Below are 22426 nucleotides of genomic sequence, written 5' to 3' on the forward strand. Positions count from 1 at the left end.
TCTGCTGTTTCCATCGACCGCATCGTCGCTCACCGTCGAAGGAAACCCACCACTCGTCGATCACCGTCGATCACCGGCGTTGATCGTCGCTGCTACGGTGCCTCCGTCGCCGCTACCGATTTGGTAATGGCATCTTCAACGACGGGAGTGGGGTCCTTCAATATATTCTTCATTGTCTCCATGAAATTAGGTCAGTAGCCGATTGGATGGTTGGCGCGAAGGAGTCTTCAACCGGTGATGAAGATTGATCCTACACCGTTGATGAAGATTGATCAGATCAGTCGTAGGCCTTATATAAAAGGGGGAATTAGGTTTAAATTAACGTAACTAGCAAAATTATAGGGAGTATTTGTGGAAGTTATTTGTCAAATTACCTAGTTACCCTTACTGGTTTATTTAATTATTGTTTTTTCTATTAATTTTTGATTGGTCCATAATCATGCATACAATAATACAATACTTAGTTAGAATACATGAATCTCTCTCTCTCTCTCTCTCTCTCTATATATATATATATATATATATATATATATATATATGTATATATTAGGAACAAATACTATAATGAGTTATTTAAATATAGTTTATGAACTTTTAACATTTTTGTAACCCGTTGAGTAAAGTGTATAATTATATAAAAATACATATATAATTATTTTACGCCGTTTTTATTATCCCGGAAAAAGGGATAGTTACATATACAAACGTTTTCATTACAAAAACATGTAAACCCGTTGAATAAATTTGAGACATTGTCTTCACCGTACCTATCAAGGTATACGTGAAAGTCTTGTTTTATAACAAGAGAGTGTGATACTTGTGTATAGATCTATACGAGACTAATGATCCCGCACCCTAACTGTTAGCTATAGTTAGATCAGCAAGTTATGGGTGACAAATGTCATAAACACTTCGATGCCCGAAGAACGTCGCAGGATACAATTCATTTTTAGCACGGTTATGACACTCACATGGGGAAATGATGATACGTTTATTTTACACGAAAACACATTTCTTCAAACGGTGTTATATACGAATAAAACTACATATTACTATTTTAAGTATGGAAAATACCGGTACATTTCGGTCTTGAAACATTTAAGACTACAACTCATTTTATGGAAAATATCTGATTTTCTGGAAACAAACACAATTATTTTATACGGAAAGGCTTAAAATTATTCATACAAACTCTTGTGAACTCACCAACTAAATTGTTGACATGTTTTCAAACAACTTGTATTCTCAGAGAATTTGTAAAACAAGTAACCACCAACTTTTGAGGATGAGGCGCTAAGAAGTCAAACAAATCTCTTTGTCATCATATTGTAATTGACTTTTGAACATGTAACACTTACAACGATGTAACTTTTTTAATTATATATATGATGGTCTTGTTTGCTTTGGTCATTATCATCCACTCCCGGACGTTTCCGTCATCCTGGTCCAAGGGTGTGACAGATAATGGCTATGACGTTTAACTTTTCTACATTACCGACTATGAAGGACTAAGGATTTTAAGAGTTTTCAATGAATTAAAGACTATTCTTTTATGTCTGATTAATGACTTAATTTTATTAAAGTATTTTGAAAATGATTTTCGGGATTTCTCATTAGTCAAAGGAATGTGCCAATCCATTGTGTGCATGTAACACTGTAAATTTCAAGACAAAATTTTCATGTTAAATAATCATTTTATTCTTAGAACACTTGTTTAAAATCTCATTCATAACCGAATTACAAAACATAGCTCCATTTTCACTTGCATAGAAAACCAGGATCCTCCAAAATATGACTCTTGCTCTGGTGTGTACAATCAAGCCGGTGCTGTACCGTGATACTGAAAGAAACCTGAAAACAACATAACACAAAACACTGTAAGCACGAAGCTTAGTGAGTTCCCCAAAATACCACACACATAACACATATAAGCCACTCGAGGCTATAACTCTATGGTTCCGTGCACCCAAACTCTGTGAACCCTCAGGTTCTAACTCTGTGAACCTTCCGGTTCTAACTCTAGGAACCCTTCGGTTCCAACTCTGCAAACATGCACAGCATAAATCACATAGAAATAATGCAGTACAACACATAACATACATAGCATACAAATACTCTGTCACATAACTCTGGTTACCTACTCAAGGAAAAGTATAGTGAGAAGACTCACCTGGCAAGCAGAAAGCAAATATCTCCATACTCGGATCTCGAACTCGCCACCGCCTAACACGTAAGACAAAACTCTCATGACTATAACTCTCGAGACTAGAATCAATCCTCTCAATGCACCCTCTTAAGGGTAGAAGACTATTTTACCCCTCTCTTGGCCCAAAGGCCACATCGCTGACCAAACCCTAAAAGTCAACGGTCAACCCTTGGTCAAAATCAAAGTCCTCAGTCAAAGTCAACCCCTGACTGACCCTACTCGCCGAGTCAACTCTATGACTCGCCGAGTTTCTATAATCAGAACTTCACTCAATCCGCGACCTAACTTGCCGAGTCACTCCGAGACTCGCCGAGTCCAACAACTCTGAGTCCACTCGCACACAACTCACCGAGTCATCCCTTGACTCACCGATTCTCGACTCAACCAGGGAATATCGGGACTCTTCGACAAGACTCGCCGAGTCCAAGAACAGACTCGCCGAGTCCAAGACTATCATCAACCTACTCGCCGAGTTGTTCATACAACTCGCCGAGTTCCAGGCCATCTTCATCCAACTCGTCGAGTACACCCATGTGACTCGCCGAGTACCACCGGTCTGAATCCATTCAGAAGCATTCCAGGGCATGCAATTGCTCCAAAACATAGATCTAGCCTCCTACCACTCATCCATCACGTAAAGTGGCAAACTTTACGTGAATCCAAAGAGATCTAGGCCATTTGCACATTGGGCTAGGGTTTGGGACATGAAAGCTTCACTAAACACTCCAACACAGGGACTTTCATGCTCTCTGATTCTTCTCCCTTCCAGATCTGAGGTAGCAACCTCAGATCTAACCTCTAGACTTCCCATTACATCCATAGGCAAGTTCCAACAAACCCCAAAATGAAGAAACACATAATAACAGCCCAAGAACGAGATATTACCTCCAAGAGATGCCCCAACTGCAATGTAATTCGAATCCAAGCAAAGTCCCTTGCTCCAAGCCTTCAATCTCCCAAAATTCCTTCAACAATTACTTCTCCAAGCTCCAATCCACTCAATAATGGTGCTTCTCCGCGATTTAGGGTTTTCTGGGGCTCAAGGGGTGATAAGGAGGCTGGGAGGAAAACATAATGTTCTTTATATAGGGCTCAACCCCGAGAATTAGGGTTTTCTCCAATCAGCGCCTACTCGCCGAGACCTCCTCACTGACTCGCCGAGTCGGCTACTTAGCACGCGACCCAGTCGCGACTCTACTCGCCGAGTCCATCCATGGACTCGCCGAGTCACTCTTTCACAACTTACTCTTTTAGCCCTTCAACTCTACTCTTGATATTTCGGGATGTTACAGTGCAAATGTGTGAAATCCCGATATTACTTACAATGATTCATAATTTCTAACCTATATTTTGTTCAAGTGATAGTACTAAATGGAAACTCTAGAGGAGGACTTGAATTTTAGAAGACCACTATTGTTGTAGTGGCTTTATTTGAACTTGTGTAATGATATTGTACTAATCCACCATCTTACTAATTAACCGTTAATTGCTAAACTTTCGAATGATTTTAAAGACTATGGATGGTACATACTTTTTTTTTTCGCAAATGATGATTTTGAAAAGATAAAATGATTTTAAATTTATTTTTTAACATAAAACAGGGGTGTTTCATATATGTTTCAATACGAAGATTGAAATCCTTAAACAACATGATTCTTATCACGTGACTAGCTTCCTACATCCTCCTCCTAATAGTCTTTTTATACCTTGTAGGCTAAGTTTATAGTAAGGACCAATTCAAGACCGTATAAGTAAAAGTATATGATGCGCATCAAAACCGTGACAATTTACTTTGCTCGAAAAAACTTCTCCATTTTGAATTTATTAATTTAACATAACACGCAAATTATTGTATAATTTGAGCAAACATTCAGTTTGTAGTGAAATTGCTTCACTCGGTAAAATGCATCCAGTTCTCCATTATTCCAACCCATCTTTCTCATAAATTTTATCGAACATGTCATTTGCATGGTTGTAACTAGATTGTTGTTACTTCTTCTTGACATATTCAAGGGCTTTGTCCAAACCCAATTTCATTTTTGTGGGTTGTTGTATTTTTGTGGGTTGTTGTAAGCACTTGAACCAAGAAAAATCATAAATTTTGTTAATTTAATAAGTGCATGCATATTGAGAGAGAGAGAGAGAGAGAGAGAGAGAGAGAGAGAGAGAGAGAGAGAGAGAGAGAGAGAGAGAGAGAGAGAGAGAGAGAGAGAGAGAGAGAGAGAGAGAGAGAGAGAGAGAGAGAGAGAGAGAGAGAGAGGGGAGTCATGAGGTGTGGATAATTTAGGTTGCGTTTAGTTGCGGAAAAATGGGCTGTTTTCCGGAATTTTTTTCAAAAAAAAAATAAGAGTTTTGAAAATATGTTCAGTTTGTTTATTTTTCTAAATTTTTCATAGAAAATGAAAAATTTTCGTTTTCTAAAATTACAAGAAGTTAGAAACTTTTGAAAAACCAATAATCATTGTTTTCCACATTTTTTTAATTCCAAATTTTTTTAAAAATATGAACACACACCCACTCCCACCTATACTTACCCATACATTAACACCCCCAACCACCACACCCCTACCTACCCATATTCACACCCACCCACTCCCAAGCCCACCCTACAAACACATACACCGCCTACCATCACCATCATAACACACTACCCCATCACCAACATCATCACCACCACCGCCGCCATCACCACCACTGCCACAATTTCCGTCGCCACCACCATCGTCTGTCATCACCACCGCCGCCACAACTACCACCACCACCACTGCCCCTACCCCCACCTTATCACCGCTACCATTTTCTAAAAATGAAAACGATAGAAATATACAAATCTAAACACGTTTTCTAATTTCTAACAATGAAAAGACAAAATTTCAAGAATGGTCCCTGTGATATGTCCAAAATTGCTACTTTGGGCCAAACGGGTTTTGACTAGCACTAATAGTCCAAAAGTTTTCATTTTGTTGCGGTTTTAGTCCGAAACAGTTTAAAAAATTTTAAATGACGAATTTGCCCTTCTCCATTTGTTTTTTTGCTTTTCTTTTTGTTATTTAATTATTTTCTAACTAAATAAATAAATAAAATAAAATCTCTCTCTCTCTCTCTCTCTCTCTCTCTCTCTCTCTCTCCATTTGGGTTTATCTATCCAAGAACATCTTCATAAACTAAAGAAGACTCAAAAACATCTTCATGAACTCAAGAACATCTATTGACACTACCACCATTCGACCATCGTCTGCCACCAGAACAGTCTACCACCACCGCCGTATGTCAGCTGCATCTCCACCTAAATTTTTTATACCACTTCATATCCATATAAAAATCATCCTAGAAAAAAAAACCATACACAAACACACTCATAACCTTACACCACCCAATGTCACTTCAATCACCCAAGACCTCCCTTATTCCTCCATTATCACCATCCTTAACAGTTGGAAGAGCGAGAGCGAGAGAGAGAGAGAGAGAGAGAGAGAGAATAAGGGTTTGTCATCAATTCAGAAAGGAGAAAAATGAGAGCTATCATCGAGTATAGAAGAAGGATAAGGAGGGTACGACTTTGGGTGACTGTGTTTGTCAAAGGAATTCTAATAATCGAAGGGGGAAGGGTCCGATTTCTAATTTGATACTACTGTTCAGTTCGTTGATGAAGAAAGGAGGTTGTCGACCACCACCAATGCATCCCCTCTCCGCCTCCCTTCGGTCGTGTAGCACCACCAAACACCTATCCCATCACCCACCATCGCCTCATTCGTAAGCGCCTCCTCCAAACACTATTCCTCTGTCACCTGATCTATTCCGATTCTTCATAAATTCGTGTTAGACAAAATTGTCAAAATGGTCCCTATGGTATGCAAAATTTTGGGGTTTTAGTCCAAACCCCATGTTTTTTGGATCCTTGGTCCTTTTGGAGTGGTTTGTATCTGGAATTGGTCCCTAGACTTAACTGCCGTTAAATAGGATCTGTTAACCCCCTTATGTGCCTCACAAGTGAGGGTAGATTCATCATTTCATATGTAAGGGACCATTTTTGTTGGAATAGTGTCTAAGGCTGCAACTATATTAGGCAAGTATTTGACCCGGTTGTGCATGGTCCTTTTGGGTTGCCTTCACCATAGCAACTTGATAGGATGATTTATTAAGAGAGAGTAAATGTTATTAGTATATTATGAGAATAATATAAAGAATAATATATTGTTATTTGATTAATATAAGTCATAGAATTAATTGGAATTATTTTGGTGACTTAAAGAAATTAATTAAATAAGAGGGTATAAACTGTCAATTGTTTGATAGTTAAACTTTAGACTGTAAATCCATATAGATATATGATGGACGGATTCTAGAAGCTAGGATAGCTTCAAATCGTCCAAGGAGATATCTATGGAATGGATTTGGATAGCCTTAAGAGAAGATTATCCAATTAGGGTTTAGGTTGTAACCCTTAAGGAGTCTACAAGTATAAATAGACCCCATGGCTAAGGGAAATCGGCACTTCATCTAAAGCATAGAAACCCTGGCCGATTTCCTCCCCTCTCCTCTCTCCTAAATCATCCTCCTTGCTATTTGGTGTTTGTAAGCCATTAGAGAAGTGACAATTGTGACTCTAGAAGCTCCAAGACAACAAGATCAACAAGGAATTCAAAGGTATGATTCTAGATCTATTTTATCATTGTTCTTATTCTTAAATAGTCATTAGAAGTCTTGGATTCAAAGCATGTTTAATTAGAAAGCCTAGATCAAAGCATTAGGGTTTTGCATGCGCACATAGGAAAGTTCTTATGGCTAAAACCCATCAGTGGTATCAGAGCCTAGCTTGGTTTTCATTAAATTGTTGCTTAATTGTCTGAAACATAACTGAAAAATTCGATTTTTGTGTTTCTGAGTCATGGACTCGGCGAGTCCCTTTGTGCACCCGGCGAGTCGAAGCGTTAGGAATGGCCAGATTCGGGATTTCTTCATGATTATCTTATGGAAACTTACCTTAATCATATTAGATCAACCCTAATCCGATTTTATGATATATATGACTATAATCTTGATCTAATTAAAGATATTTATCAACTAATAAAATATTTAATTTCCTTATATGATAATTAATTAATTATTTTGATTATTTTGGTAATTATCTTGCAAGAAATTTTGAATAAATCAAATATAGATAATTAGGAAATTAATTGTTAATTGGAATTATTTGTTATTTGATCCTCCATGTTTTAAATGTTTAAAACTTGTCCTCAAGTTTTGAAATTTATATTTTGTGATTAAAAGTTTTAATTTAGACTATTTAAATTTCAAACCTTGTTTTTTTAAAAGGTTTAAAATACAACCCTATACTAATATGATATTACTAGAATAATATATATATGTATAACTAAAATGCTAGTCTTACCGTTAGTAGGCCTCATTCACGAAGTCGATCTATAAGGTGGGTATAAGGTTGCGGTCTATAAAATGGCGCTTAATGGGTGTACACTCACACCCACCGCTTGCTTGATCGGTGGAGGATCGTTAGCCGAACGGGTAGGATAGGGCAACCTCATCCTCTCATTAAAAGTATAATAAGTAATACAAAGTAACTACACATTTTTAAAATTTCCCAATCTTAGTTACTTTAGGAAAAGTGAATTGATGCAATCCCATGAAATTACACTTTGCACCCTTGTTGAGAAGTTAGTGGAGCGTGTGTGGTTTACCGGCACACTAATTGGTTCTAAGCAAAGGTGGAAAAGGGTGATTCATTGTTTATCATAGTTCGATGGAGCGTGTGTGGTTTACCGGCACATCGAATAGGTGATCGTTACAATGAAGGCACCATGTGAATTTGCATGGTAATTCACACCCGCTTTGTGATCCTCGGTATCCCAGTCACAAACAAGAGGGGCATATCGAGATTTAAACATGCCATTGAATAGTTTCAATGAATCTCATCCGAACCTAGGAATTCTCAATACATTTAGGTCTAATAGTTAGGTTTTGTGGTGGAGAATTAGTGAATCGTCATTCACTTACCTTCAATTTATTTGCATGTTAGATTACGGCATCCCTTTTCTAGTATGTAAATGTTATTGTTGGATCCTAGCCCTAATTTTTCTTATTGGGTGATAATTAGGGATTCTTATTCTAATCTATCTTTGTCCTTTCTATTTGTAGATGTCGAACGCTAACAACGTTGCTGCTAGTTCTTTCACGTTGATGAGCCTTTGCCAAAAGGTCACCTTCGATGGAACGAACTTTAGCGAATGGATAAGATACATTCGCACCATTGCTCGCTATGAGGATAAGGAGTATGTCCTCGATGAGAAGCTCGAGAAGATCAACCCTGAAATCGCTACTCCGGCTGAAATCACTGCTTTTGAAACTCATGAGCGAGATGCAACGAAGGTACATTGCATCATGATTGCCACCATGAACTCCGAATTCCAAAAGTCCTACGAGGACATGTACCTGTACGAGATGCATTAAGACTTATTGGAGAGATACCACCAGAACGCGAGACAAGAGCGTTATGAGATTTTCACCAACATGATTTCCGCTAAGATGGGTCATGGAGAATCTCTTACCGTGCACCTGCAAAAGATGTAAAGGTATGTCGACCGCCTTCGCAAGTTAAATGTTGACTTTGGGGAAGACTTGGCGATTGATATGGTGCTTCACTCTTTGCCTCCAATGTACAACCAATTTAGGATGACCTACCACATGAACAAAGAGGAGGTCACCCTAAGCAAACTCCAAGGTCTCTTGAGGGTTGCTGAGAGCAACTTCAAAGACAAGTCTGTTGCACCAACTCCCAATCCACCTACTGCTCCTGTCTTGGCTATTGGTCAAGGAAAGGGAAAGAAGAGGAAGGCTTCGTCTAAGAACTATCGCAAGGTTAAAGCCCGAGATGGTGCCTCTTCTAGTGGGACCAAAGTTGATCCCGCTAAGCCCTGCCCTAACCCGAAGGAGGCAGAGTGCCACCACTACCACAAGATAGGACATTGGAAGAGAAGTTGCCCGGAATACCTGCAAGCCATCAAGGAAGGAAAGATCAAGCCATCTTTCGCAGGTATATATACAATTAAATCTAACGATTCTAATCATGCTATTTCTTGGGTTCTTGATACCGGTTGTGGTTACCACATTTGTTCTAATGTGCAGGGACTAAAAAGAAGTAGGGATGTGGAGCAAGGAAGAATAAATCTAATCATGGGGAATAGAAGATCGTCGCCTGTGACCAAGATTGGAGTGTATTCTTTAGTGCTTAGGAATAATTTATGTTTAGATTTGAACAATTGTTGCTATTCGCCAGAAATGGCTAGAAACATCATTTCATTTCATGGTTTATATAGACAAGGATTTAGATTTTCTTTTAATAATGAGAATGGTTCTATTTTGTCTTATCTAAATGGTGTCTTTTACTTGGAAGCTATACCATGTAATGGAATTTATGAAACCGTTATGATTGTTGATAACTTAGGAAATGATGTTTTGAATATAGATTCTTCCACTAATATGGATAAAGCATCCTTGTGGCATTGTCGTCTTGGACATGTCAACAAGAAACGCATAGCCCAACTCCAAAAGGATGGAGTGTTGGAGTCATTCGACCTTAGGGAAGATGACATGTGCGAGTCTTGTTTACATGGAAAGATGACTAAATCACCCTTCACGAGTACGTGTGAAAGGGGTGAGGGTCTATTGGACCTAATACATACCGATGTATGTGGACCGTTTAGATCAACCACGAAGGATGGGAACCGCTTCTACGTGACTTTTACCGATGACTATAGTAGATATGGGTATATCTATTTAATCAAGCAAAAGTCAGAAACTTTTGAAAAGTTCAAAGAGTTCAAGAATGAAGTGGAGAATCAATTGGGCAGGAAAATCAAGATGCTTCGATCCGATCGAGGAGGAGAGTACCTAAGTCTTGAATTCCATGATTATCTCAAGGAGTGTGGAATAGTTTCGCAATTGACGCCTCCTAGGACACCGCAGTTGATTGGTGTGGCAGAAAGGCGTAATCGAACCTTATTGGATATGGTTCGCTCTATGATGAGTCGTGCTTCACTACCTATCTCTTTTTGGGGGTATGCCTTAGAGACTGCCGCCCATATCCTTAACCGAGTCCCTACTAAGAAGGTTGCCAAAACACCTCACGAGATGTGGACAGGGAAAGCTCCCTCGTTAGCACATATCAAGGTTTCGGGTTGCGAGGCTTTCGTAAGACGAGATACTCACGACAAGCTCGAACCTCGAAGTGAGCGATGTATTTTCATCGGCTACCTGCAGACATCCTTTGGATATCTCTTCTATAGACCGAAGGACAATGTTGTCTTTGTTGCGAGGAGAGGAGTTTTCCGAGAGCGAGAACTCATAGGCCAAGGAGACAGTGGGAGGCAAATTGAGCTTGAAGAGATTCAAGAGTCGATAGATGAAGGAACCTCTACCGCTGGCACTCAACCCGAGGAGGAAACTCCGGTTGAACCGATTGATGAGTCCTTACCTCTTAGACGTTCCGATAGAGTTAGAGTTCATCCCCAGTTTTATGGTTTTCATATTACTACCGAAGGGGACACGTATATTAGTGATGGTACACTAATAAATCTTGATGAACCTAATAGCTATAAGGAAGCCATGGAAGGCCCGGAGTCTACGAAGTGGAAAGAGGCAATGGATAGCGAGATCCAATCCATGTATGACAACCAAGTTTGGAATTTGGTTGATTATGTGCCCGGACGTAAGACCGTTGGGTGCAAATGGATCTTCAAGAAGAAGACAGACGTGGATGGAAACGTACACACATATAAAGCACGATTGGTTGCGAAGGGCTTTACTCAAACTCCCAGAGTTGACTATGATGAGACCTTCTCACCAGTTGCGAAGATAAAATCTATTAGAGTGATGCTAGCAATTTCCGCATTTCATGATTATGAGATTTGGCAAATGGATGTCAAGACCGCTTTCCTTAACGGAAAGTTGGCTGAGGATGTTTACATGGCTCAGCCAGAGGGGTTTGTGGATCCGAAGCATCCGAATAGAGTGTGTAAGCTTGAGAAGTCCATTAATGGACTTAAGCAAGCGTCTCGCAGATGGAATCTTTGCTTCGATGAGAAAGTCAAAGAGTTTGGATTTGTACGAAGCGAAGATGAGTCTTGTGTATATGTCAAAGCCAGTGGGAGTATAGTAAGCTTCCTCGTTCTATATGTCGATGACATATTACTCATAGGAAACGACATCCCGACTCTGCAGGAGGTTAAGTCCTGGCTCGAGAAGTGCTTCGCTATGAAGGACCTCGGAGAGGCTTCTTACATTTTGGGAATAAGGATAGTAAGAGAAAGAAGTAAGAGACTAATTGGACTTAGTCAGAATACTTACTTAGAGAAGGTACTAAAACGTTTTAGTATGGAAAATTCGAAGAAGGGAGAATTACCGATACAAAGTAATGCCAAGTTGAGTAAGACTCCATGTCCGAGTACCGAAGCTGAAATAGCATAAATGAGCCGAGTAACATACGCTTCCGCAGTTGGCTCAATCATGTACGCTATGACTTGTACTCGCCCTGATGTAGCCTTCGCTTTGAGCATGGTTAGCAGATATCAAGGGAACCCTGGCAGAGCCCATTGGATTGCGGTGAAGAATATCCTTAAGTACCTTCGGAGGACGAAGGAATGGTTCTTAGTCCTCGGAGGGAGTGATGACTTGAAGGTGCGAGGGTATAGTGACGCCAGCTTTCAGACCGACAGGGACAACTACCGTTCACAGTCGGGCTGGGTCTTTACCCTAAATGGAGGAGCAGTCACATGGAAAAGTTCCAAGCAGGAAACCGTAGCTGATTCAACGTGCGAATCAGAGTACATTGCAGCGAGCGAAGCGTCGAAGGAGGCAATATGGCTTAAAAACTTCATCGGTGATCTTGGAGTTGTACCTGCCATAAAGGAGCCCATGGAGATTTTCTGTGATAACGAAGGAGCGGTTGCCTTGACCAAGGAACCGAGGGATCATGGTATATCAAGACATATCGACAGAAAATATCACTTCATTAGACATCGTGTAGAAGAAGGACAACTCATAGTGAAGAGGATATCATCAGAAGATAACCCAACAGATCCGCTTACGAAGGGACTGAGTAAGGTTAAGCACTTGCAGCATGCTAGGAGTATTGGGCTGAAGGATGATATTAGCATAGATTAGATAGTGTTAGAAACGTGTAATAAATAAATGTAATTAACATTTGATGATTAAATAAAGGAGTTTTATTTATGAGTAATGTTACTATCTTATGTTAATTATTTAAATATTGTTTCACTTTGCATGTTTTGACTTCCAAAATAATTGAATTTATTAGGAATAATCGAATTGTTCAAATTGTCCACAATTGTTCATATGTTGGAAGTAGATATGAATGAAGATTGTCATGAATTGGTGTATAGATTGTCTAAATGGTGTTAGACATAGCAAAGGGTTGCTGCAACATTCATGAGTGCTTATGAACTAGTTTTGAGCATTGGAACAAACCCGCGCTTGCTGGAATCACCTTATGGAATATGATATAAAAGGGTGATCGCAAGACGATAATATCATATAGTCTTAAAACCTAGATATATGGTTTGTTACTTGTTGATTGATTGTACATTGATAATGCGAAAACGCATCAGTAACTCGGTGTTATAAAACGCATTGTTGTGTATAGTTGGTTAATGAATAAGTAAATGCATATAAGTCAAAGTTTATCTGTAACTTTTATCTAAGAAGGTAAAAGCGATATCTCGGCCGCTCGATGATTTGATTTGACTTATGTGCCGGGCCCGATCAGAACTGAAATGATGTGTTCGATTAAGTTCTATGTCAAATAAATCAGAGATCGAGAAACCTAAGTGCTTGACTAACCATTCCATAGGATCGTCAGCATGATATCTAACAGAGGACTGTACGATCCCTTATCTAAAGGACAAGATTGATTAGATCAAAGTTTGACAGCGTCTTTGAGAGCTACGATTGCAAACCGAATTGTACTTGTGCATATAGTTACTAGACTTATCCAAGTGGGAGACTGTTGGAATAGTGTCTAAGGCTGCAACTATATTAGGCAAGTATTTGACCCGGTTGTGCATGGTCTTTTTGGGTTGCCTTCACCATAGCAACTTGATAGGATGATTCATTAAGAGAGAGTAAATGTTATTTGTATATTATGAGAATAATATAAAGAATAATATATTATTATTTGATTAATATAAGTCATAGAATTAATTGGAATTATTTTGGTGACTTAAAGAGATTAATTAAATAAGAGGGTATAAACTGTCAATTGTTTGATAGTTAAACTTTAGACTGTAAATCCATATAGATATATGATGGACGGATTCTAGAAGCTAAGATAGCTTCAAATCGTCCAAGGAGATATCTATGGAATGGATTTGGATAGCCTTAAGAGAAGATTATCCAATTAGGGTTTAGGTTGTAACCCTTAAGGAGTCTACAAGTATAAATAGACCCCATGGCTAAGGGAAATTGGCACTTCATCTAAAGCATAGAAACCCTGGCCGATTTCCTCCCCTCTCCTCTCTCCTAAATCATCCTCCTTGCTATTTGGTGTTTGTAAGCCATTAGAGGAGTGACAATTGTGACTCTAGAAGCTCCAAGACAACAAGATCAACAAGGAATTCAAAGGTATGATTCTAGATCTGTTTTATCATTGTTCTTATTCTTAAATAGTCATTAGAAGTCTTGGATTCAAAGCATGTTTAATTAGAAAGCCTAGATCCAAGCATTAGGGTTTTGCATGCGCACATAGGAAAGTTCTTATGGATAAAACCCATCAATTTTTGCATAATCCATTTTTTGGCCCCTCTTTCTTTATCTCGAATTTCTTCCTGGAAATTAAAGCACACGCACACAACTTCATCATCTTCTTCTTTGCTCTCATTTCTTATCCTCACTATCCTTGCACAGTTAGTTAATAAACACAGTTACATAAAGCCAAGTATCTGGGAATCGAAAAAGAAAATAAAGCCCCCAGGTTTTCAAATCTTCCTCCCAATCTAGAAAAAAAAACCCAAAATTTTCATAAAAGTCAAATTTAGATAAAAAAAAACATACAAAAATCCATGTATCTGGGATGGTTGACGACTTAAAGCTAGTCCCCCTGCACAAGATCGTATCTCTCAAACCGTTGTGAATTTACACCCAAATGCAGGTTTCCGGCGATGGGGTAATTATGGAATGTCTCTCTCTCTAAGAACTATTATGGCCTCTCGATTATGTCACCATGTTCATATTCAATCTAAACAAACTCGAAACTAATATGCATGTTAATTTTTGGGGAAATTGTTTTGATTTTGGCTGATAATCTGCTTCTATGAGTACATTTATAAGTTTAATGGAGGATGATGGATTGATTATGCCAAATTGGGGGTATTATGAACCTTCATCCCTACCACTTCAACCTCCTAAATTAGGACTATTAAAGATGCGAGGGCTGATTTTGGAATCCATTACAGATAATGCTGATACGATGGCTGGTTCATCCCAATGACATGATTTTGAAGTCTTTGATTAATCCAAGTTGCAGTAAGATGCTCGAACGAGGTGTTGTTGGGAATCTTTGGCCGATTTCTCTTCAAATCCACCCCTCGATCTACAATATGGTGACGAAGAACGTCAGAGCTAAGTAGCAAAATGAGATCGTGAAGCTGTTTGGGATCACGATGTATTGTGGTTTGACCTGGCAGCTCCGTCTTTGATAGTTGTGTTTATTTTTCTTAGTGGCTTGGTTATAGTTTAATTAGTTTTGTGTTTGTTAAGAGAGGGAGAGAGGGGGGGGAGGGAGGGGGGAGGTAAAGGTTAAATCAGCTAAAAAATGGATTATGCAAAAATGGTCCCTTACATATGAAATTACGAATTTACCCTAACGCGTGAGGCACATGAGGGGGCTTAATAGATACTACTTAACGGGAGTTAAGTCCAAGGACCAAAACCATATACAAACCACTCCAAAAGGACCACGGATCCAAAAAACTCGTGGTTTGGACTAAAACCCCAAAATTTTGCATACCATGGGGACCATTTTTGCAATTTTGTCTTCCTGTTCCAAATAGATGATTCGAGGAGCTTCACAAATTAGGGTTTCAGCCGTCACCTTTCTAGTTTCTAGGGTTTTAGATGTCGTTTAGGGTTTCAGAAGAAAATCTCACGATGAACAGATATGGGTAACACCTTACATCGATGATAGAACTTAATCTCTGTCACCGCTTTTTTTTCCCTTTCCCAATCTGTTGATACTCTCCGTTTCCTTCTTCTTCGAGCTTCATCTCCATTCTCAATGCTCGATTTTTCCGGCGACGTTGTGTAGATTACTACCGGTGGTGGTTGACATATTGACGAGGGAGTGGAGGGGTGCAAAAGTCACCAACATTTGTGTTTAATGTGTTGGATATAACGTCTAAGTCCATAACTTTATTTGGTATGTACTTGACCCGACCCCGACATGGTCCATTTGGGTTGCATGGCATTGCAATACTTGGATAGACAAAATGAGAGAAAGTACACTTGTGATTATTAATATATTATAAGTTCTAATATATTAATAATAGTATTATTTAACTAGTATTGATCAAGTATTAATCTAGTATTAATTTGGTGATCAAAGTGAGACTAATTAAATATATAGGGTTGATTATGACAATCATCAATTCTTTTATGGTGGATTAATGATCCATGGTTTATGGGTTTGCTTACAACCATATGGAGCTCCATGGATAGTCCATGGGAGTTACAAACCCATGGGTCATGAGAAATGAAGAGTCATGACAATTAGGGTTTACATTTGTAACTCCTAATTATGACACACTATAAAAGAAACCCTATAGCATGCAAAATCGGCACTAGAGTGTTTCTAGAGAGGGCATAACCGATTTTCAAGTGTAAAAAGTATTCTCTCAAGTTATTCCAAGTTTTGCAGTGTTGTGTGAAGCATTTGAGGCACAACATTTAGGGTGCTAGGCTCACAAAGTCTTGAAGGAATCCAAGCAACAACAATGTATGTATTTCTACTAGTTTTATGTTTTATATATTCCCCATGCCATGTTAGTTAGGAAATAACCTTGAAAAAGAAATTTGCATGTATATAGAGAAAACATAGATTCAAGGTTATTAGGGTTGCATGTACACTTAAGAAGTGTTAGAATGCTCAAAACTCATCATAATGGATGTGGAACGATGATACGCCACTAATCGAAGACGGTGATGTGAGAGAGAGAGAGAGAGAGAGAGAGAGAGAGAGATTTCTTTTTTTATTTATGTAAAAAAAATAAAATACAAAGAGTAAAATCGTTATTTTATAAAAAATGACACCAAAATGGACCAAAGTGGCAACAAAATGAAAACCTTTGGACCATGAGTGCTAGTCCAAACTTGTTTGACCCAAAGTGACAATTTCGACCTAACCACAGGGACCATTTTTGCAATTTATGAAAAATAAATAAGTTGTAACTAAATAGTTTCTAAATTTTACAATGAAAACTAAAAACGAAAAACGAAAAGTAAAAAATAACAACTGTTTTTCTGTGACTTACCGTAACCTTAATTATTTTGTAGACAAAATTGCAAGAATGGTCCCTATGGTTAGGTGGAAATTGCCACTTTGGGCCAAACATGTTTTGACTAGCACTAATGGTCTAAAAGTTTCAATTTTGTTGTGAGTTTGGTCCAAAACGATTTAAAATGACGAATTTGCCCCTTTCTATTTTGTTTTTTGCTTTTCTTTTTGTTATTTAATTATTTTCCAAACAAAAAAATAAAAAATAAAAAGAAGAAAGGAATCTCTCTCTCTCTCTCTCTCTCTCTCTCTCTCTCTCTCCAGTTTAAAGAATGCCACCGTCCTCACCCCTCCCCCAACCTTCACTCCCGTTGGGAAGCTTGAACACTACCGCCGGAAAAAGATAAAGGACACCATATTGAAGCTCTGGCAGCAAAACCCTAACCCTAAAAGTTTCAGGTGGCGGCATACAGATCGAAACTAAGGTTTCTAGCAGCGTCGGCCTCTAAAAACCCTAAGATTTAAAGAAAAGAGAATGGCGATAACCTCTAAAAACCATAAGGTCTCCTTCTTTCCTTCTTCAAACTCGATTGAAGCTCACCCGAGGGTCATTTGGCGTTCTTTCCTTCTTCAAACTCGATTAAAGCTCACCTGAGGGTAATTTGACGGAGCTAGGAGAGTCGAGAGACGGTGGGGATGTTTGGAAATGGTGGTGAAGAGGGGTGGCAGTAGGTGTTTTCAGGGGTTGCTGATGGTTTGGTCTTCATCGTTGTGCTTTGGTCTGTAAAGATGAAGCTCTTTGATTCTCAGGAGGGGGCGGATCTGAAACCCCCATTTACAAACCTTCGTTTCAGAGTTAGAACAACAATTAGGGTTCTCCCCTCTCTATCTCACAGAAGCGCGTCTGAAAACCATTGGATCTTTCTGAGATACAGATTAATAGGCAAAGTTGCTTTTGATAATGGAGATTACAATTAGGGTTTCTTTTTTCTGCATATCCTTAAGAAGAAGAGGACGATGAAGATATGGGGTCTGCAATGAAGAGAGAGAGAGAGAGACGGATGGGAGAGAGAGAGAGAGAGAGAGAGAGAGGGATTTTTTTCTTTTTCTTTTAATTATGAAACTATTTAAATAAATAAATAAACTAAAAAAAATAAAAACAAAGGGCAAAATGGTCATTATAAAAGAATTGAAAGTAAATTGGACCAAAGTGACAAGAAAATGAATACCTATGGACCATGAGTGCTAGTCCAAACCTGTTTGGCCCAAAGTGGCAAATTCAACCTAACCACAGGGACCATTCTTGCAATTTTGTCTATTTTGTATGGTTGCCGACCATCATCGTAACAAAATAGAACCACAAGGCAGACACAGTTAATATAACTGGACTGAAAGTGAACAATCATACAAGCAGAGGACAATTTATGTAGATAACTTTTTCTAAATTTGTTTGGAAAACTTTTACTTCAAATACCCAGATTTTGTAATCTTTTCAAAGTTGAGGATCATTTTTAATAATTGTGTACCACACTCCCCCACTTCCAGCTGAAAAGCATAACATTTTAGCTCTATTTTTTATTTTATTTTTATCGTTTTTACTTTTTCTCCCTGCCTTGGAAATATAATTTTGTGTCTTTCGTGGGCTTCTTTTCTTTTCATCTGCAAATTCTCAGAACAGAATCTTTATTCACTCTCAGAAAAGAATCTTTATTCACTCTTTGTTCAAACATTAAGCACACGCAAATGTGTGTATCGCAATCTTTCTACAGAAATATTTGATCTTTGAGCAAGAAAATGTCTGAAACCCCAGCGGAGGTTTGCTTGGTTCGCTGCCCTAAATGTGAAAGTCTGCTGCCTGAAGTTACTGATTACTCTGTTTATCAGTGTGGTGGTTGTGGCGCTATTCTTCGTGGTATAATTTCTTCACCCCCTCCCCATCTCTCTCTCTCTCTCTCTCTCTCTCTCTCTCTCTCTCTCTCTTAAATAAATAAAGAAACTGGAATGGCGTTTAATGACATGTTATTTTTCGTTCATAGATGTGATTAGGATGTAACGTACATGTTTTTTGTGGAAAGTATATTACGTTTTTTTACAGATAGGGTTTCATAATATACGAACTTTGATTTACACTATGTGTTCTTCATGATTGCTTAATGCATAGGTGATTTTGGGCGAAAATTGTACGTTTCTGTGAAAATTTTGATCTTTTTTTTTTTTTTTTTTCAGTTGCGTTTTCATATTGTATATGGAATTTAGCATGATCTGAGTTTTTTTAGTTTCCCAGCAAACTAATCGTATTGGGTTATATTGTTTTTATTATTAACAGCAAGCCGTAAACCCATCCACTCAGCAAAAGTTTCTAATGAAGAAAACGATGAGGTTTCAAACAATAAGTCTAAAGAATTACAAAATGTCAACTTCTCGAGTCAGAAAACAAAGAATTTAAGTTTAGACTTCAATCAAGATGATCTTAGATGTAACGAGAGCATGCAGATTGATCAAAAGATGGAGAATTTGAACATAAATGGTGAATCGGGAAACTTGGAACCCCAAATAAACACTTCACGAAGACCTTTTCAGTCCTCGATTAACCAAGATGAAATCTTACGGAAATTAGACGAACTTAAGGATCAAATTGTTCAGGCTAAAGAAAAAACTTCATTTTCTAACAATCTTATTAGATCACGACCTCCAATTCCATCCCCATATCAACATCCTTACTTTTCCAGTCAATATGTTAGTAAAGATTCGGATGCTCGTATGCAATTTCACCATCTTTTATGTTCTTGTCTGATTTGCTACACCAATCACCACCGTCCCCGCCCTCCACCACCACTTCACTACCGCCATGACTATCGAAAACCCTACACACAGTGGTCAGGCAACCTTCATCGTCCCCGGAGATGGATTTTAGCTGCCGGAGGGAGGCGGTGCCGCCTGGTAGCTGGCGGCTCTCCGTTTATAGCTTGTTGCAATTGTTTTGAATTGCTTCAAATACCCACGAAAAGCTATGGAAAAACTCTAAAGAAATTGAGATGTGCAACGTGCTCTCAAGTGATCTTGATTTCTGTTGTCGACAAGAAGCTCGTTAGCAACCCTGAGAAGATCGGTGGTAAAATTAACAAAGAAAATATGCATAAATGGCGTGTCAATACCATGGAGTTTTCATCCAATGATTTTGATGTTTCGGGTGATTTTGATTTCAAATGGTTAGATAGAAGTTTATCTTCACCACCTTCCGAATCTTCACTTCAAGATCATTTTGATTATTCAACATCGGTTTCCCGCCAAAGCTCCATGAAAGATGTTGCCACTGAGATCAGAATTTTGTCAAACGAGGGTAGTGTTAACAATGGTACATCTCAAGAATCTTTGGATCAACAAGATGATACAGGAGGACATGAATCTTTCTTGTTGGGTATGATCAAGAAAAGCTTCAAGCTTTCAAGATCTAATGATCATGTTGACCCTGGAAAAGTCAACGTTACGGTCAACGGGCAACCGTTGCCTGATCGGGTGGTCAAGAAAGCTGAAAAGATTTCTGGACCGATACAACCAGGGGATTACTGGTAAGTCCTGCATGAAATTAAAACACACAAATGTTCAACATGTTTTGATGGAGTTGTTGTTTGTTTTGTTGCACCAGGTATGATTCCAGAGCTGGATTCTGGGGCATGATGGGTGGCCCATGTCGTGGCATAATTCCGGTAATTTCTTCTGTGAGTCATTTTTGCAAATTTGTTAGAGGAGTTAGGACTTAATGCATGGGTAAAAATTTAAAGTGTTATTTATCTGACTTTATTTATTAAAACGTTCTTTCATTAAGTCAAAAAGAAACTTAAATATTAGCTTAAGGGTTAATAATCAATTAATCCGGTGTTCCCTCCCTCCTTCAGGTTGAGGGTTCAACTCCCGTCGTGGACATAGTTAGATTTAAGGAGTAGTTTAGATTTGTCGTTTAAAAAAAAAAAATAATCTTGATAGCTATACATTGGCCGAGTCTTTTTGACTTGACCCGTACATATTGACTTAATGGGTTAAACCCCCCAAAAAAATAACGGCTTATTGTTTTAAGACACTAACCCTTTATCCATTTTCTCTTTTTTCCATCCCAACTCCTCACACGTTAAAATTTATAAATACTGAGAATTTTGTTTTTTAAGTAAATTACATTTTTGGTCCATGAGTGCAGCGGACTTTTGCTTAGGTTCCAAAAACTTCTCTTGCAGTTTTGGTCTACATTTGAGATTCTTGTAATGCTTTTGGTTCCGGTTTCAATTAAAATGACTATTTTTGGTCCTGAGTATAGCTGATTTTTGCAATTTTTGTAAAAATATAGTCATTTTTTGGAACAGGGACCAAAGTCCAAAAACATTAAAAAGAAGATAAAGAAGGACCAAAATTGCAACTTAGTTGTTCATTTTGTTTTGGCAGCCATTTATCGAAGAATTCAATTACATGATGCCTGAAAAGTGTGCTGATGGGCATACAGGTGTTTTTGTGAATGGGCGGGAGTTGCATGAAAGGGACTTGGATTTGCTTGCAAGCAGAGGGCTGCCAACCGATACAGATCGATCCTACATAATTGAGATATCTGGGAGAGTGCTTCAGGAAGGATCCGGTAGCGAGCTTCAATGTCTCGGAAAACTTGCCCCTACGTAAGTTTTTGTTTATATATATATATATATATATATATATATATATATATATATATATATATATATATATATATATATATATATATATATATATATATATATATTCCCATTTTACCCTTGGCATAAAATAAGGGGGTGTTTGGATTGGGAAAAAATAGGTTGTTTATTGCTTATTGCTTAATCCCACCGTAATAAGCAAATTTAAGTGTTTTGATAGGAGTCTTTAAAAACCAGCTTATTGCGGTAGGAATAAGCTAAATAAGCTGATTTTAATAAGCAAGGGGGGAATGCTTATTGTTTATTGCTTATTGGTCATTTTACTCATATAAGCTGTTTTGTTTGCCAAACACTTAAAATGCTTATTGTTGATTGTTTATTGCTTATTCTCACCGTAATATGCTAATCCAAACACATTTTAAAAAAATGTTTATTCCCACCGCAATAAGCAAATAAACAAAATAAACAATAAGTTAATAAGCTAAAAACTATTTATCCAAACACCCCTATGTCAAAAGTCAAAATTATCTTTGTGTTGACAGGGTTGAGAACAAAAAGCATGGATTTGGGATGAAACCCCCGAAAATGATGGATTAATGACGGATTTATGGAAGTTCAATTGTTGCACTCCAAGAAAATCTTGAATTCGTGTTATCGTTTCAAATTTACTAATTGTTCATATATTGTTAATTAAATTAATCCTGTTAGCTAGCATGTGCCAATTTTGTCGGATAAATAGGTGATTTATTTTCAAAACATTTCCATCATTAATGACCTTAGTAACAAATGTAACTCATAACTAGTTAACTACCCATCTATGCATTAATCAATTAATTTTTTTTTATTAAAATATTACCTCCAAGTATTAATGCCATGCACTGAAACTCTGGTTTTCTGACTTTTCTCTATCTATAGAAACACTCGAAACAAAATCACCAAATGAGTTAAAATGGCTTAAATGATTGGAAAAGATCTTCAGTCACAACTCACAACTTTGTTTCACACTTTGAGTTCCAAATCTCAAGCTTGATCATCAGCATGGCAATA

The 22426-nt window shown here is 38.0% G+C and overlaps 1 protein-coding gene across 2 annotated transcripts; it reads left to right on the top strand.

Annotated features, from left to right (window-relative positions):
• Nucleotides 1-18343: 18343 nt before the first annotated feature.
• Nucleotides 18344-22137, top strand: LOC145063208 (uncharacterized). Of its 2 annotated transcripts, XM_079010797.1 has the most exons (5): nucleotides 18344-18636; nucleotides 19051-20293; nucleotides 20371-20431; nucleotides 21159-21382; nucleotides 21922-22137. In XM_079010797.1, exons 1-5 carry the CDS (start codon nucleotides 18519-18521, stop codon nucleotides 21974-21976), a joined length of 1701 nt encoding a protein of 566 aa, XP_078866923.1. In that variant the 5' UTR covers nucleotides 18344-18518; the 3' UTR covers nucleotides 21977-22137. The 2 variants fall into 2 exon arrangements, with proteins under 2 accessions (XP_078866923.1, XP_078866924.1); XM_079010798.1 differs by lacking the exon at nucleotides 21922-22137 and having other exon boundaries at nucleotides 21217-21374.
• The last annotated feature ends 289 nt before the right edge of the window (nucleotides 22138-22426 follow it).

This window comes from Lactuca serriola, chromosome 7 (genome assembly GCF_051521515.1).
Source record: "Lactuca serriola cultivar US96UC23 chromosome 7, Lser_US96UC23_V15, whole genome shotgun sequence".
Taxonomy (NCBI): Eukaryota; Viridiplantae; Streptophyta; class Magnoliopsida; order Asterales; family Asteraceae; genus Lactuca; species Lactuca serriola.